Source organism: Vicugna pacos, chromosome 10 (genome assembly GCF_048564905.1).
Source record: "Vicugna pacos chromosome 10, VicPac4, whole genome shotgun sequence".
NCBI lineage: Eukaryota > Metazoa > Chordata > Mammalia > Artiodactyla > Camelidae > Vicugna > Vicugna pacos.
The window spans coordinates 19,017,989-19,035,002 of NC_132996.1; the positions used below are offsets into that span (position 1 = coordinate 19,017,989).

General features: G+C 40.8%; 1 protein-coding gene across 22 annotated transcripts in view; it reads left to right on the plus strand.

Moving 5' to 3' along the window:
• DLG2 (discs large MAGUK scaffold protein 2) overlaps positions 1-17,014 on the plus strand; it is a 1,735,130-nt gene that overhangs the window by 1,572,362 nt on the left and 145,754 nt on the right. For all 22 annotated transcript variants that reach the window (XM_072969091.1, XM_072969075.1, XM_006197467.4 and 19 more), the window contains one exon: positions 16,854-16,968. In XM_072969091.1, the coding sequence (XP_072825192.1) occupies positions 16,854-16,968 (115 nt within the window). The remainder of the gene's footprint in view (positions 1-16,853; positions 16,969-17,014) is intronic.

Consider the following 17,014-nt stretch of genomic DNA (forward strand, 5'->3'; position numbering starts at 1 on the left):
AAGTACCGACAGGGGTGTAAGGTAAAAGGAAAAAAAATGTATTGATCTCTGCCCCCAGTTCCTGGCACAGAGCTCCCAAAATCCTTGTAATTTTCTAAGTGGTAAGAATATTAGGAGCATCTCATTCTAATATTAGTCTTTGACCTCTGTTCCTGACATAGAGCTCCTCAAACGCTTATAATTTCCTGGGTGAAAGGAGTGTCTTCTGTTGTAACGAGGTGACTCTGGGTGGGCTCCTGGGTGGCTCCTGGATGAGGGCTAGTCATCAGAAAGAGCAAGCCATGACAGAAGCTTAGAATTTTCAACCCCACCCACCTTTCTCTTGAGAAAGGTACAAGGCCTGAAAATGGAGTTAAGAATCGATCATGCCTTTGTGATGAAGCCTCCATAAGATCCCAAAAGGATGGAGTTTGGAAAGCTTCCGGGTTAGTGAACACATGGAGGTGCTGTGCAAGTGGCTCATCCAGAGAAGGTACAGGAGCTCCACACCCCTTCCCACGTACCTTTTCCTACTCATCTCTTCCATCTGGGTGTTCAACTGTATCTTTTATCATATCCTTTTGTAATCAATGGAGGAAACTAGGGAAAATATTTCTCTTGAGTTCTGTGAGCCACTCTGGCAAATTAATTGAACCTGAGGAGGGGGTTCTTAGAACCTTCAATCTATAGCCTGTTGGTCAGACGCACATGTGATAAACTGGGCTTGTGACTGACGTCTGGACGGGAGGGGAAGGGAAGCAGAGCAGTCTTCTGGGACTGAGCCCTTAACCTGTGGAATCTGATGCTATTTCCAGGCAAACAGTGTCAGAATTGAGTTGAATTCTTGGGTGTCCTGCTGGTGTCCCAGAATTGCTTGTTGGTGTGAAAAGAACCTCCGCACACTTGATGATCACAAGTGTTGGGAGCAGAGTGCTCTGTGTGAGGGCGGTGGTAGTGTGAGTTGCAAAGGGAACTCAGAGGGAACGAGCACACCATAGGGAAGAACGGGGTTCCCCCCACACAGGTGGGAGACCGGACTGATTTTCTTTACAGGGGGTATGAGGCCAATGAGAAGTACATAATCCTGGGGAAATTCAGGTATTAAAGGCCTTGGGTATCTGAAGGCAGGGATGTTGGGAAGGACTGAAAACAAAATTGTTTAGAAGTCTTATAAGGAGCTTTGCAGACCCAGATCCTCCCCTCTACCTGCCAACCAGGCTCACCTCAGCAAATTAAGCCAAAGAATCTCTGGATTTGAGGCATCGTATATGGATCAGGGTTGGGGCAAGACACTGCACAGGGGACAAAAATATTAGGTAAAGTATGTAGTAAATGATGAGGCCTTCACCCCGATCTCCATGCTTCAGGTCTCTTCCTTTCCTTTCCTTCCAGAACTCAGCAACTGGGACTTTAACCTGAAAAAACAAAAACAAAAACAAAAACACAATGTTATGGCATTCTGAGGAAATGGAAATGGCCTAAATGTAGAGATTTCCGGTTCCTGATATTTGGGTATCTCCAAAATAAATTAGTCCCCAGCTTATCACTAGGAAGTGATGACCACTAATCCACAGTCCCTGCCTGTGCACACAGAGACTCCAGTCAGCATCTCTGTGCCTCCTTCATTTGGGTTTACAAACAGGGATCACCAGGCATTTCAGGGCATCCTGAAAACAAAAACAGAACTGAAAAGACTACGGAAAATCTAAAGATAATGCAGGGAAGAGAGGAAACCTGGAAAATAATAGTAATGGATATACTTAAGGAGATTAGATATTCATGAATTAAGAACAGGGGAGTGTTAAAAAAGAAACCTTTAAAGAAGAAACACCTCTAGGACATTTAAATGTATTAAATTATACCTGGTCTATCATGTTCATTCTAGGGAGAACCCATTGTAAAAAGGGCAAGGAGAAAGCAGGGAATACTGAGGAAGTCAGAACGTGGATTTATCCATTCATGCACACGTTACGCGTACACGGCAGTCATTTCTCATGCGCTGTCATGAGCCAGCCAGACACCCATGAAGAAGCCAGAAATGAGTTAAGAGGGAGCTGAGCCAACAGGAGTTGGGGTAGGATGAAGACAAATAGTACCACAAAAAGAAAAGAAAAGAAAAGAAAAGAAAAGAAAAGAAAAGAAAAGAAAAGAAAAGAAAAGAAAAGAAAAGAAACCCGGTGATGACTGCTGTGAGGGCAGCAGAGACTGGTGGAGGGTCCAGAATTGCCCTGAGAGGAACAGCTGAAGGATGTGTGGGGGAAGAGGTTGTTTAACCTAAAGAAAAACAAGGAAACCAGGGGAAATGAGAGCTTTCCTTCCTCCCGCCTCCATACCCCTCTTCCTTTCTTTCTATTCTCTTCCGTTTTCTTCCTTTCCTTCCTCCCTCTTTTCCTTTCCTTCCTCTCTTCCTTTCTTTTCTTTCTTTCTTTCTTTCTTTCTTTCTTTCTTTCTTTCTTTCTTTCTTTCTTTCTCTCTTTCTTTCTCTCTTTCTCTCTTTCTTTCTCTCTTTCTCTTTTTCTCTCTTTCTCTCTCTCTCTCTCAAGAGTTACATAGGGGAGAGGATTTGTTCTATATAGCTTTAGGAGATAAAACTTAAAAAAAAATAAAAGGAGTCAGATAACATCTCAAAATGGAAAAGAAACTAACCAGGGTGGGCAAGGCTCATCAAATTCCTGTTCAGAACTGGCTTCTGTGTAAAAGATGTCCTGTACACACATTTTCTGTCCTGATGAATCCAGAAGGGGCCGGCTAGAGACCTGCTGGTCTGTTGCAGTTCTCTGTGGGCCAGAGTGGGCTTGGTGCATTTTTGTGGATCTGTAAATTCATTCTACAGTAGGACAAACATAACTAGATGGTATTTAAAAGCTCAATTTCTTGGATTGATCCATAGAAGCCAGCTCTGAGTTTAAATAAAGAGGAGAGTTATTGGAGTGCGTTGATTTCTGGTTCTTGAATTGGAAGCAGAAACACCACCCCAAAGCAGGTCCCACAGATATTTTCCAGGCTCAGACTAAAGGCGACGAAGAGTGAATTTTTCAGCAGGTAGTAACTGAAAGACCTTGTCATGTGACTGTGCTGAAGCAACCCCCAGAACTGGGCTTCAGTCAGTCATCCTACATCTTCCAAAGTTTTAGCCTTGCATTGTGCAAGTTGCAAGGAATTGACACCAGGCTGAGTCAGCTTTCTGATCCTCACCCTCACGGTTCAGATTAGAGTCTAATTATAAGAGCTACTCCTACATCTCCAGAGGCAGCATGCCTGGGATTGCTTCTTAAATTATTAATCAGGAGAAAGATAAATCTGCCTGATTCAGTTCTACAGGGATCGATTTTCCCATAGCATATTTTTATTTATTTGTGCATAGAAGTCCCTTTTAATGGTTACTTACGTTTATTATTTTCTCATTTTTTCCATGTGTCTAGAGGATAGAATGATAAGATTAGTATGTGTTTCACACAACCCTGTCACACTGGAACTGCACAACAACCTTCATCTATAACAGTTCCATAGAGGGGAGGGTATAGCTCAGTGGTAGAGTGCATGCTTAGCATGCAGGAGGTACTGGGTTCAATCCCCGGTACTGCTATTAAAAAAAAAAAAGTTCCATAGACCCAGGAAAGCATCTAGTTTATAAATTGCTTCCCTTGTTAAAGATGTCTCTCCCTGTACTCCTAGTCACTGGCACGAGAACGCTGGGCTGTAATGACGTCCCCTCAAAATCAGTGTGCCAACATGGACTCTCTTTTTCTTTGCTTTCCTCAATGGCACCTCCTTTTCTATTCTCAGTCAGTTGCTCAGGCTGGAAACCTGAGGGAACGCTGGACTCATCCACTCTCTTTCTTATATGCCACATTGAATTAATCAGCAAAGCCTCTTATTTACACCTCCCGGACGTCTGTCCCCTCTTCTCCACTCCCACTGTCCTCACCATCTCTCACTGGACCATTGAAAGAGACACCTCAATGACTTCCAGGAGGTTTCTGATCTCTCTGTTGTCACTGTCCGGCCTCTTCATCAGAATGCTGCTAGCTAAGTGACAAATACAATATATCCCTTAAAAGACACCCAGTGGTTCCCTATTATCTTTGTTTTAGAGTTCAAATTTCTTAGCAAGTGATACTGTGCAGAGGACAGTATAGGGTTACACTTTGTCTGTACTTAAATAACAATTTCAATTTTGTGTACACCCAGGGAGCTCTTTACTTTTCTTATAGATCTTTTGCCAAAAATCAGGGAAACAGTTTTGTAGAAAAGAAACAGTGAAATAAGCAAAATAATTTTTTCTACGCCATAAAAATAGCTAAACTGAGCACAAAATTGTTACCATAAATTGAGCCGAAGTTCTGTTCAGCTCTTGTTTGTTTGTTTGGGGGCTGTGGGTAATTTCCCATTATGTGATTTTTCTGGTTGCATGCCATAAAATACTTGCAATATTAAGATAATAAATAGGAAAACATATAGCATCTCACGAAGTAAAAGGGAATCTTAGGATTGGAGAAGAATCTAGCTATTTTAGGATTCAGAAATAGATAATTACGATGGGAAAGAAGTGAAGGGTAAATAGTTCTTTCGATCCATATCTTTGGCAATTCTTCCTTTTGCCTCTTCTTTTTAGTGGGAGAGCCATGGAGGAATAGAACACATTTATCAAAGTCTCACCATTTGCAGAATGGCTATATCACTTTTTCATCAGGACGAAGGGGGAACAGTCACACCAGCAACTCCACTCCATCAGATATCAAACATTTTCTCAAACATCCACCATGTGCCTCACCAATAATAAGCAAGTCCTTACAGATGATTAACTAGTTTCCTGCGAGCGGAGTTCTGCAGAGGAGAATTATCAGTCATATTTGTTGGAAGGACCTATCATAGGCCTGGGAGCTGTCTGAGGAAATGATGTTGAAGACAAGAAGGGAAAGCTGAGAAGCTAGGTGAAGACTGATGGGAAAGGTGTTCCAGGCAGAGGGGACAGCATGGATGGTGTTTTGCAGCTAGAAAAGAATGGGACTGAGAAAATCTCAAAAGCTAGAGTCTGAGAAAACCGAAAAGGAGGGTTAAGAAAAAGATGAGCTGGGGAGTTCAGCAGGGACCTTCTTGCCTTTACAGTAATGGGAAGTCCTTATGTGCAAGGACCGCATTTTAACATCTTGTCACTGGTGTCTAGCACAGAGCTTCACCATGGTTGATGTTCAAGAAATGTTTGCTGATTGAACAGAAGCATTTGAGCAGCATAGCACTTTCATGGCTGTTACCTCAGTGAAATCTCAAAATGATGCCAGGTCTAGGTGTACTATACCTACTTCACTATGAACAAACCAGGGCTCAGAGTGACACACTTGGGGGCACGTGGGGGAAGAGCCAGGAGGGGCCAGGTCCTGTCATCCCAGCCTACTGTGCTAGTGAGGAGGACTTCACATAGTGCTGTCAGCTTTTAAGTTGTGTCAAATTAGGATGTGTACTCTTTTACAAAAATCAATTTTTTTCTGTTTTGAACATTTTCAAACATACAAAAATAGAATTTTACAAAGAACACTCATGTACTTGTCACCCATATTCAATAATGGTCAAGTTTGCCAATTTGCTTTTTATCACTTAAAGTATTTTCTTTGCCAATATATTAAAAAAAAATCCCAACAGTATCTCTTTTCATCTCTACAATATGCAGGAACTATAAAGAAAAAAACGACAACGTGTTCTTATATTACCACGATGCTATGTCATACCCCACAGAATTAAAAATAATTCTTGGTATGATCTAATGTGCAGCCTGTAATGACATAAAAATTTCTTTTTCCTAATCAGGATCCAAGCAAGCACTGTACATTACATTTGGTGATTATACCTCTAAAGTATAAAGAGGACATTTTAACAACAAAAATGTAAGAAAAAATACTTTTAAATTAAGAAAGAAAAAAAAAACCCCAAAGTCTATTATGTAAGTTTAACTTTAGGAAGTGCTCTTACCCTCAGCCTTATTTATTTTTCATGCTGTAACATGGCCTTGCTCTCTGCAGCCTCTCCGGGGAACCTCTGCCCCAGATTGTTGCCAATTCTGTGGTATCAGAGGCAGGGCTGCTTGCTCTGTCTCCTGAGCATCTCCTGCCTCACAGCCCTGTGAGTGCCCGGTGTGTGCCCTTTGGAGCAATGTGAACCTGGCCGTCAGGCCCAAGTCTGGAAAACCTGCACCAACAGGAACCATGGTTCCCAGCTGACTTTGAGCCTTAAACCCAGAATCACCCTAACGACATATTGAGAACCTTTCATTTGGGAAGCATATTGGAGAGACCAAACAAAGCCTTTTCATTTTGATCTTACCAACCTACCTTATAGAATTCATTATAAATATGAATCTGTAGCTGTGTCAGAAATTGGTGGTTAAACGGTCACTTAGGGTGACCAGGCCAGACAGTACATGTCAGGAACAAAAGACAGAATAGCACAGTCACTTATAGAGGGGAGTTTAGAATCAACGTCGTGAAAAAAGCACTGAACGAGGCCGGAACTAGAATATCTGGATTTGAGTCCCAGCTCTGCTGTGTGACCTAGGGCAAGTTGTCTAGCCTCTCTGAGCCTCTATTTTCTCTTAGTTTTCTTCCCATTGTGCTTCTGTTTATCTAGGGATGGTGGCTTATTCTCCAACACAATATGTAATTTCTCAAGATGCTATTAAAGGGTAAATCTGATAGGAATGTCATGGAAGCAAGACAGACATTTGTTTCCCTTATGTCACATGCAAGGGGACGGCCAACCTGCCTGCCTCTAGAGCCAGACTGCTTCATCTTCTCTCTCTGTGCAGGTCTATAATTAGGCAAGAATATCACCCTTTTCACTGGGCAAGACCTAACTGATCATTATTGCAGAAGAACACAGGAAGCTTGAACATTATTATTTTAGCTTCTTGCTCCATGATTTTAATACAAAAGAAGGAACAGGGCAAATCCAGCAAAGATTCAATATTTGTATTTGCCAAGGAAGGCTTTCTTATCTGGTTGGATGTAGTCTTAAGCATTTTGCCTTAAATTTGGAAGCACAGCTCCTTCTTCTGACGCACCATTAGCTACAGATCACACCAATTAAACTACAGCCTGTGCATCTCAGCTCTGAGCCTTTTGCCCAACCTACCAGCAAAATCTTTAGAGAAAATTGCTATTGGCAGCTAGGCCCTAATGATATCAGAAGTTTCCATTTTCCCCTCAGAGATTCACATTTACTCTCTTAACCATGATGCCCTATGTAGCTTTATTTCCACAGCCAAGACAGAAATCTAATTCTACAGCTTTTGAGACAAATTTCAGGTGCTGAGGAAATAATCTTCTAGGCAGAGTGGGATTTTTTTAAGAAGGCTGTATTGATATGATTTGTTATTATCATCACTTTATATGGTGCAATTCAGTTTATCAAACATTTTTTTATCTGTTTCTTCATTTGATCGTCACAGCAACCTTGTGACATAAGTGGGGTATTAATATTATTTCCTTTTTATGATTGAGGAATAGAAAGCATCAAGAGATCTTAATCTTTCTTTCTTTTCCATTTATTGAGCACCTAGTTTATTCCTGGCACTGAACTCTGCCATTTATAAATGCTATTATTGCATTTAATCTTCAAACAATATGATGAGGCACATGTTGTTTTTCTATTATTGTATTTTTGAGAAAACCAAAACCAAGTCTTCTCCAGGTTGAATAATTTGCACAAAATCCACATTGTGAATCAGTGGTGAACTTAAGATTTAAAGTTGGATCCTACTTATTTCAGAACCTTTAAAAAAATAGCATTACACCAGGCAACTCCCAATTGCCTGAAGACACAGGCTTTGCCAAATTCAAAAAGTTTCTGGGCTGACTCCACTTCGCAATGTTCCTGATAATCAAAGAAAATCTGCCTTTATGAATCCATAAAACAAAGCTTGCATAAAGCCAAACTGAAGTTTGACGTATCTAACTTTCAAAGTAATGCGCATATTGTACAAAATAGCTGGTTGGGGATTCAGACTGTTGTTTGCCTAAAGAACTTACTTCATCTCACACATTAAAGAATTCCTGAGTGTTTACTGAAACCTCCTTAAAGGGTCTCCAGCCAGGCTGCACAAAAAAATTGTTCTAGTCAAAACAAATCATCCCTGTTCTACTGAGGAAGAGAGAAAAGGGGAGAGAGAAAGAGAGAGAGGGAAGGAAACAACATATCTTAAATCAGACTATTATTAAAAATTATTCTAAAAGGTCTGATCTACTTTGTAGTAGGTTTGGCAAATGAAAGGGTCAGTGTTTTTCCCCAAAGTCTTTGTTTAGCTTGCCCAATTCAGCACATTTATATTAGCATTTGTTGACTGATTATGTCACACTCTGTTCCAGATGTTAAGGATACAGAGAAAGTATGACGTTGTCTTGCCCTTAAGGTGTCCATAACTCAGTTCTTAATGCTCAGTGCCAGAGATCTCTTACCTTGTGGGATTCAGAAAACATAGTGGACTCACCCTATTGTCTGGGATTCTCTGTTATAGTTGGATTTTGGTGAATTTAGTTTTCAATCTGTGTATCTCTCTCTCTGTCTCCCCCACCCCCCCCCCCACCCCCGTGTCACACACAGACACACACACACACACAGTAGTTTGGGTCAGAAGTAAACCAAATAACTTCTGTAAATCTTTAGCAGTGAAAAATTCCATGTCACTACTTTAACACAGAAGCAGGTTGGCAACCTGAGAAATGAGTTAAGTCAGGAGTTGGGGTAAAAGGCCAGTAAGATGCTTAGGCGGAATAACCAGCCTGGGGAGATCCACTGAAGATCCTCCCCGTGGCCAGAGGTCAGCTCTCTCGAGGGCAGGTGGGCATGTCCGTACACATGTGGGAGAGAAGCCCATCTTCGCCACTAGTCTGGAAAAACAGCAGCCCTCCCAGCACGATTGCCTGAGAAACCGCACGACTGCCTGAGAAACCGCCCGAGCCAGAAAGCTCTAAGGCTGTCTCTAAAGCCTGGTGTGACCTGGCAGGGCCCCTTCTGTGCCTTTCTGGCTCTGAAATTTCAGGACCACTAAGAAAAGAAGAGGTGGTGAAATGGGAACTGTCAGTTCTTTCCTGAGCGCCAAGTAAATAGAATTATTTTTGTATCATTCATTATACAAAAGAATTTTCACAAAGTATTGCTTCTTGGGCTTGAGACATAACCAGTATTCTCTGGCAATCCTCCTGCGCATACCCGTTTGGGGAAGAGTCTAGTGGTGAGGGAGCAGTGATAGATTTGTCGGGAATTGTCTAGTGTTAAGCACTTTTACTTATCATATTACATTGATTTTAAGGCTAATGTCTTCCCCCTTCTACACACATACATTCCAGCTTGTGGTAGCTGAATGAGTCTCGAGTTTACCCTCTCCAAAAACAGTGCTGTTATTAGTAATTGATGCTGCTTTTTAAAATCAGTACTGCTTAAAATGATGCAAATGAAGTACACTGTATTAGATGTTTAGAACAACATTGTATAGGAGCAGAGAAGATGTCCCCATTTTACAGAGGAGGGGACAGCATCTCTGAGAGAGAAAGGGATTTTCCCAATATCAACTCAGAGCCAAGACTCAGATGCAGCAACTGACTCCAGGCTTTCAGACCCTAGTTGCTCTTCTCACTCTACCAGCAACCGTATGGTCTTTGACAAAGATTTAACCTGCCTCAGGTTCTCCATTGTAACATATATCTGACTGTATCTTCTCTTCCCACCATAGCGCTATCTTGTTACAATTTAGAAAGTGCCATATCTTGTAGTAACTTACGGTGAAAAAGAATATGAAAAATGAATATATATATGTCCATGTATGACACCAGCAACTGATACAACATTGTAAATTGACTTATGTTTTAATAAAATATATATATATAGAGAGAGAGATAGAGAGAGAGAGAGAGAGAGAGAGAGAGAGAAAGTGCTTGATACTCATATAGGAGCAGATATTTAAATGATAGGTGCTCTTTTTATATTTACCCCAAGAAACCAGAAAATTAAATGCTATGCACCAGCCTGTGAGCCCCTGGAGGCAAAGGTCTGTCCAGTGGATTCAATATCCCTGGCAATTAGCATTGTGCCTAGCGTGTAATAACGTTTGCTGAATAAATAAAAGAAAGTACTTCCCCCAAAGAAATGGAAGCATTTACCATTGCTTACCAGTATGTCATCCCCAGAACAGTGATAAGATGCTGTGCTAAGGATAGATGTAAACTATTCCACCTGCATTTTCCCCATACACCCTTCTGGACCCTGGTGACAGCAAGGGTCATGTTCAGGTGAGCAATATTGTGTCGCCAGTAGACTGCACATTATTGATTTTTGCCCCAGCCCTACTGGAAGGTGCTCCAAAGCTCGGGCTTCCTTAACTTATAAGCCGCCGCAGTCTTCTCTCTCGGGTTTGTCTGTTAAAAAGCATCACTTCTTTACAATGTTAGTTTCAGGTATACAGCAAAGCGATTCAATTATACATACACATACATAGATATTTTTTCTTTTCAGATTCTTTTCCATTATATGTTATTACAAAAAATTGAATACAGTTCCCTGTGCTATACAGTAGATCCTTGCTGTTTACCCATTTTTTATGTAGTAAATCAACTACACTCCCACAAAAAAATGTTTTAAAAAAAAGTACCACTTTATGGGTGAGCAGCAGGTGATCTTTTCAGACTACTTCCCCTGGAGTGTGGAAATGGATAACTCGGCAGGAGAGCAGCCTGTTCTGCTTGGATGTGCAGAATCTCCCCAGTGATTTACCAGTTGTTGTTAAAGCTGCACACACGTCCGTAGTGAGCATGTAGGAAGAGGATGCTGCTGTCCCCATGAGTGGGACTAAAGCCTGGAGATGCATGTGTCCTAACAGGAGCCACCACAATAGCAACACAAGCGACTCTCTTACATTTACAAAATGCTTTGCGTCAAATCTCATTTTGATTCTCAAACCACCGTGTGAGAGGAATCTCACAATGTACACCAGAGCAGACTGAAGCTCAGAAGCATCCCAAGGCACCATTGGTAGTAAATGACTGGACTGAGATGAAAAGCTGGTCTCGTCGCCTCGAGTTCCCAGTTCTGCTCTGCTCACTGCTTCCTCTGGGGACTGACAATGTGAGTCAGCTGGATGAGGTCATAACTGTGGAGGGTTCACTGCCCCCCAGCTCACCTGGGGGAGGCCAGGCCTGTGACGTCAGGCTGTCATCTTACCCGGCAAGCTTATTGTTTCCTTCTCTCAGACACAAGACTGGCCATCTGAGCCATCTCTAAAAACGTAAGCAGTTGGGCAGTTTCAATCAATGCAGATTAAACCGATCGCATTAAATAACCCCTACCTCCTTTCCTATGTGGGTCATGGAGTGGATTTGCCCCTGGGTCTCCTTGTGCACACTTGACAAATTGCAGAGGAAGCAAGTGTATGGCAGAGACACCAGCCCTGCCCCCGCTTCATGTGTAGTGTGTGACGTTCACATCTTGCCCTTGCTCCATCCAAGTGTCCATCAGTGTCTCACAGTGTTGAGATGATACTGATGGGCAAGGTCACTGATACTCCTGGAAAAGGCAGCAGCTTTGGAATTGGGCATCATTCTCCTGGCCTCTATCACTATGGATTGGTGAGAGGACCCCAAGGAGCCATTTAATGATTGCCTAACAGGTGAGTAGTTCCATCCCGGTGCCAAGTGTCCCAAAGTATGGCCATCTGTGATTTATTCCTCTTTGTCCTGGAATAGACATCAGTTCATAACAGGCAGAGTAAGGCAGTATTAGGGGGCTCTAAGAGCAGACAGAGGTTTCTATTTTGCCCAGTACAGAAAGGGGTTTTGACTTTTGCAAGCAGTGAACAAGAGTAGGTGTTGAATTACATGTGAACATTAACAAGAAGAATTGTGTCATTACCAACAGCCAACCCTTTAGGTCCGTCAGCTCTCTCTCATAATCTTCCCAGCGTATCTCAAAGTGGGTACAATTATTCCTATTCTGCTTATGAGGAAATTGAGCCCAGAAAGGTTAATAACTTTCATAATGATGCACAACAAATAGCAGAGCCAGGATTCTGACCCCTGCATAATCCAAATCTTGTACCCTCTCAACTGTCATCACCCACCATGTCTCAGTGAATGAAAATGACACAATCCCAATATGAATGTGTCTAGTCAGTCTAGATTTAGATACCTAGGAATGTGGATTTTTTTTAACCTGGCTTCTCATTTATAGAGGGGAAAAAAAGAACTAACCAGAGGTAATATTTCTTGAAACTCTAGAACATTTGCCTAGAAGTTGGTTTTAGTGGTCTGCTTCCTGTTACAGAAGAAACAACAGATAGATGACTTGTAATTTAAAAAGCATTTACCAGCCACCTATTTCATGCAAAGTAAGACAGAATAAGGTGCTGCTTCTTTAATGCAGTTCCCCACTGCAGAATTATCCTTAGTTTTCACATCAGTGTCCCATTCAAGAAGGAAATGCATTCAGGTTCTATGTTTTTCAAAATTATATGCCAAGCACCTGATGCCATCCTGTGTATAGGGAAGGAGGAATGGTAGACCTTGAGGTGAGAGAAGCAGAGATGAGTGGGGCATACGCACTCTCTGAAGAGTTTATGGGCCGATAAAGGAGAGGACCAGTGTGCACATAATTAATGCAGTAGGTGAAAGGAAGGAGAGCAAGATGTCAAGAGGGAGCGATAGAGAACTGAAGAGGACTTGGGTTCTAAGGAAGAATTGTGGTGTTATAATAGGTCCCATGATGTGATGAAAACAAACTGGCCTCATGGAGATCCAGGGTTGAATGCTAGCTCCGTGTCCAGTGAGCTCTGTTTCCTAGAAGCTCTGTGACTTCGGTGAAACAGTTAACCTCTCTGAACCTGTTTCCTCATCTCTAAAATAATATACCTACCTCAGAGCTTTGTTAGGAGAACTAATATAATTTTTAAGTTTGTACCACAGAAACTAGTCTATTGCAGGTGCTCAGTAACATGAATTTTCCCTTGGAATATGTAAAGACAGCACTATTACATCTCATTTGAATGGAACATTTGGGGAAAGGAGAGGGAATTAAGAATAAATGGATGTGATGGTGTTAGGTCTTTGTTTTAACTTGTTGAAAATGTAATTTTCAGCACTTTTATAAAATATAAAGAAGACATACTTCACACTTTATGCATACTTCCTTACTTATTTCTGGAGCCTTTCTAACTATACTTGTGGACATAGCCCGTCTCCTCTCTGTCTCTCTCTCTCTTTCTCACACTCGCACATGCACATATACATGCCATTTATATTTGTAAACTCAGATCTTATTTTTGCTTGGATGAAATTACTTGTAAAGCTTTATTTTTCAAAAAGGAGCAGAGGGATAAACACTTTTGAACACAGGATTTGGATGAACATCATTGTCAAAGCGGAGAATTTGAGAACGAGATGGGTTCCAATTAAGATGAATACAATACAATAAGCAATATAATAGCTCCCTATCCATAGTGGGGAATGTAAACACCATAGAATATGATATAGAATAAATATGTCAAAAGCATGGCAGGAAACATTTGGGGGATCTGATGAGCCGCAGAGTAAGGAGAACATGGTGAGGAGGAGCCCAACGAAGTGCTGATGTTCTCCAGGTCACACATCAGGGAACTGTTTCCCATGTGACACGGCTGAGGTGGGGAGAGCACAGAGGCCGCGAGAGAACAGTGAAAATAACAGTGGGCTTTGGGTGTGATTAAAGAGGAATAAAGCCTTGACATTAGACAGAATAATTAGCCTTGAAAAAGAAGTCCTAGAGGAGAAACATCTTGTCTTTCTTCATTAAAAGAACCATAATATTGAAAACAGGCAATTTCAATACCTGCAGACATTTTCAAACAGAACTCATTTCATGATTCTGCTCACTTCCTCATTCATTACTCATCCATTCATTCAGAAAATTTTTATGATCACCTATATTTTTTGAGAGAGGAGATAAGTAGGTCTATTTATGTACTTAATGGAGGTACTGGGGATTGAACCCAGGACCTTGTGCATGCTAAGCACACACTCTGCCCCTGAGCTATACCCTCCATCCCATGATCACCTATTATTAAATGCCTCCTGCATACCAGACACTGGGTTAGGAACAGGGAAAGCCTCAGTGAGCTCAGTGTAATGCGGAAGATGGGCAACGGCACAAATGACTGTAATTTGAGGTGATAAGTACAGTGAAGTAGCAAAGTAGTCATAGGGGGTTGAGGATTGAGGACTGGCACTGAATTAGGTGTTTAGGGGGGACAGTTAGAGGTGGGATTTCAGGTTTTTGTCATGGCTGTGAAGTCATCCAAGTGGTAAAGGCGGGAGTCCTGGGAACAGATGGGAGATTTAGTGATTCTTAGGGGTGATGCACAGTGTTTAGCAAGTGATAGTGTGGAGCATGGCTCAGAAGAAACCAAGAGGTCCAACTCGGTGATCCTGGCTAGATTATTTTCTCTGAAAAATACTAATGGCTGTGTGATGTCTGTGCAAAGCTTTGACTGAGACTCGTGTCACAGTGCTCTACTGACCTGCCGTGAACGTGCTCCCATGCACCAAATCCCTGTCTGACAGCAATGGCTGGACGGGCCCAAATGTCTACCTATATGGAAATTGTTAAATAAATTACAGTCTAAACAGTGGAATGTGATTAAGAGTATTAAGAAACATGATACTTATTGTTTGAGAGAAGGTAGGAAAGGATCCAAGTTACACTGTTAAAGGAAAAAGCGTTAGCATAATACATAATTATGATCTCATGTGTGTGGGTATGTGTGTATGTGTATACTCAGATGAACTGAGAAATGTCTGCAGAAGTCCAGCATCCACCCTCTATGTACCTGCAGGCAGGGCTACAGGGAAGGACAGCAGTGAGAGACAAGAAGGAGGGAGTTTTTTATTTTGTGTTTTTCTATATAGTTGACATTTTTACAACATCCATGTACTTTGTTTTATAATTTAAATAAGAAATGAAATAATGTCCTTGAAGCCCTGAGCACAGCATCTGCCATGTGCCCAGCAATAAAGATTAATTGGTTTTTAATAGGGTGGCAAGAAAATATGACTGTCTCAGGATGATTTAAATCTGCATGTAGCATCATACGAATGGTTGTAAATAAGTGTTTTCTCTCTCTGCTAAAAAGGAATGAAATAAATATCTTAAATTATGGATAATAGATTTTAGATTAACTATGTGTTCTGCTTATTTAATCACTTAGGATTTAATTATTCAAAGCGAAGTTTTGAACAGGAAGCCTTCCAAATCTAGACTTTGCTTAAGCACTAGAAATTTCCCATCAACTAGTAGGGTTTTTATCTTTAGAGCACTAAACCTTAAACGTATTTAACGTTCAGAATTAATTGTTGTCTGTGATTGAAAACCAAAGTCAGATGTTTTCCTTTATGAAATTCTACCCCACAACAACCAATAGATGTTCAGGTAAATTGAATTTAAATTTAATTTTGTGGAACTTTTTATTATAAAGAATTTGAAATACACTGTAAATAGATCATCTTCGGTTACATTCATTTAGTCATTCGTGTTTTTGTGAAAAGTTATTATATTCATTTAGTCATTGGTGTTTTTGTGAAAAGTTAAAAATAAATTGAATTGAAAATCAAATTATTTTCTAAAATATATTAAGAGCCCCTGTTAAAGTTCTTCAGGATGAGTTTTGTTCATAATTAAAAGGACCATTTATGATTTCAATGAACATAGTTATCATGTGGGTAAATTGAGCCTTTCACCTACTGGATTTTCCTAAAGCAAGACACTGTTGTGACAAGGAGATGACAGAGCAAGTTGGGATCAAGAATATTGAATTATGCTAATAAATATCTCAAAATCTTTTTTTTAATTTTTATTGGATTGACATAGCAAAAAAAATTTTCCTATGATAAACTAGTGTAATAGTTTTATTTCCTTGATTTTTTTTAGACCCATTTTTTTCTTTCAATGTTTCTAAAATAGATTTAATACTTAATTTAAATATATTGTGTATCTTAAAATTAATGACGTGTGGCATGTGATGTTTTATATTAAAGCTATAGGGTAAAGCTGAGGTATGATGCCAAGTGATCAGATTCTTACAGCCTCCCAGCAGAAAAAACTTAGCAAAATTAAATGATGTTTTCTACACAGTTCATCATCAAGCACTTGACTGTCTGGTCTATCAGGCCGAGGGTAACTGGAAACTCACTTCAACCCCTAATACATCAGTAATTCCATGGACTTCTGCAATTTTTTTCCCTCTCTTTTCTAAATCAAGCCTTTTATTTTGAGATAATTATAGATTCACATGCAGTTGTAAGAAATAATACAGGGAAATCCTATATACTTTTTACTCAGTTTTACCCAGTGGTAACATTTTATATGTCAAGGCAGATATTGACATTGATGTAAGCCATCAAATTTATTCTAATTTTCTCATTTTACTTATAATCATTTATGTGTGTGTGTGTGTGTGTGTGTGTGTGCGTGGTTAGTTTTGTGTCATTTTATTACATGTACAAGTACCTGTATCCACAACCACAGTCAAGACAGAACGTTTCCATCACCACAAGGGTACCTTGTATTGCCCATTTATAAAAACCTCCACCTCCTCCCCTATGGACTTTTCACATCTTGGGGATTTGATGGCAGTATGTTTTAGAGTTACTTTTGGGGAAGTAACTGATTTGTTCCTTTCCTCTTGTGAATGTCTGCAAATAAATAATACAGAAGCGAACCCTCTGTGTTCTACCATTCCTGAGTTGTGCATCTCCCTGTTGCTCGACGAAACCGACAACAGGGATGAAAGGCTGCCTTGTGTGTGCGGCATTTCTAGCTTGCTGAAGGCATGGAACCAAATTTGCCACCTTTGTTTCCATTCACAGATTACGCTCGATTTGAGGCCAAAATCCATGACCTACGAGAGCAGATGATGAACCACAGCATGAGCTCCGGGTCCGGGTCCCTGCGAACTAACCAGAAACGCTCCCTCTATGTCAGGTAGGCAGCCGCGCGTTTCTCACTGTAATCTGCGCTTGTGAGTGAT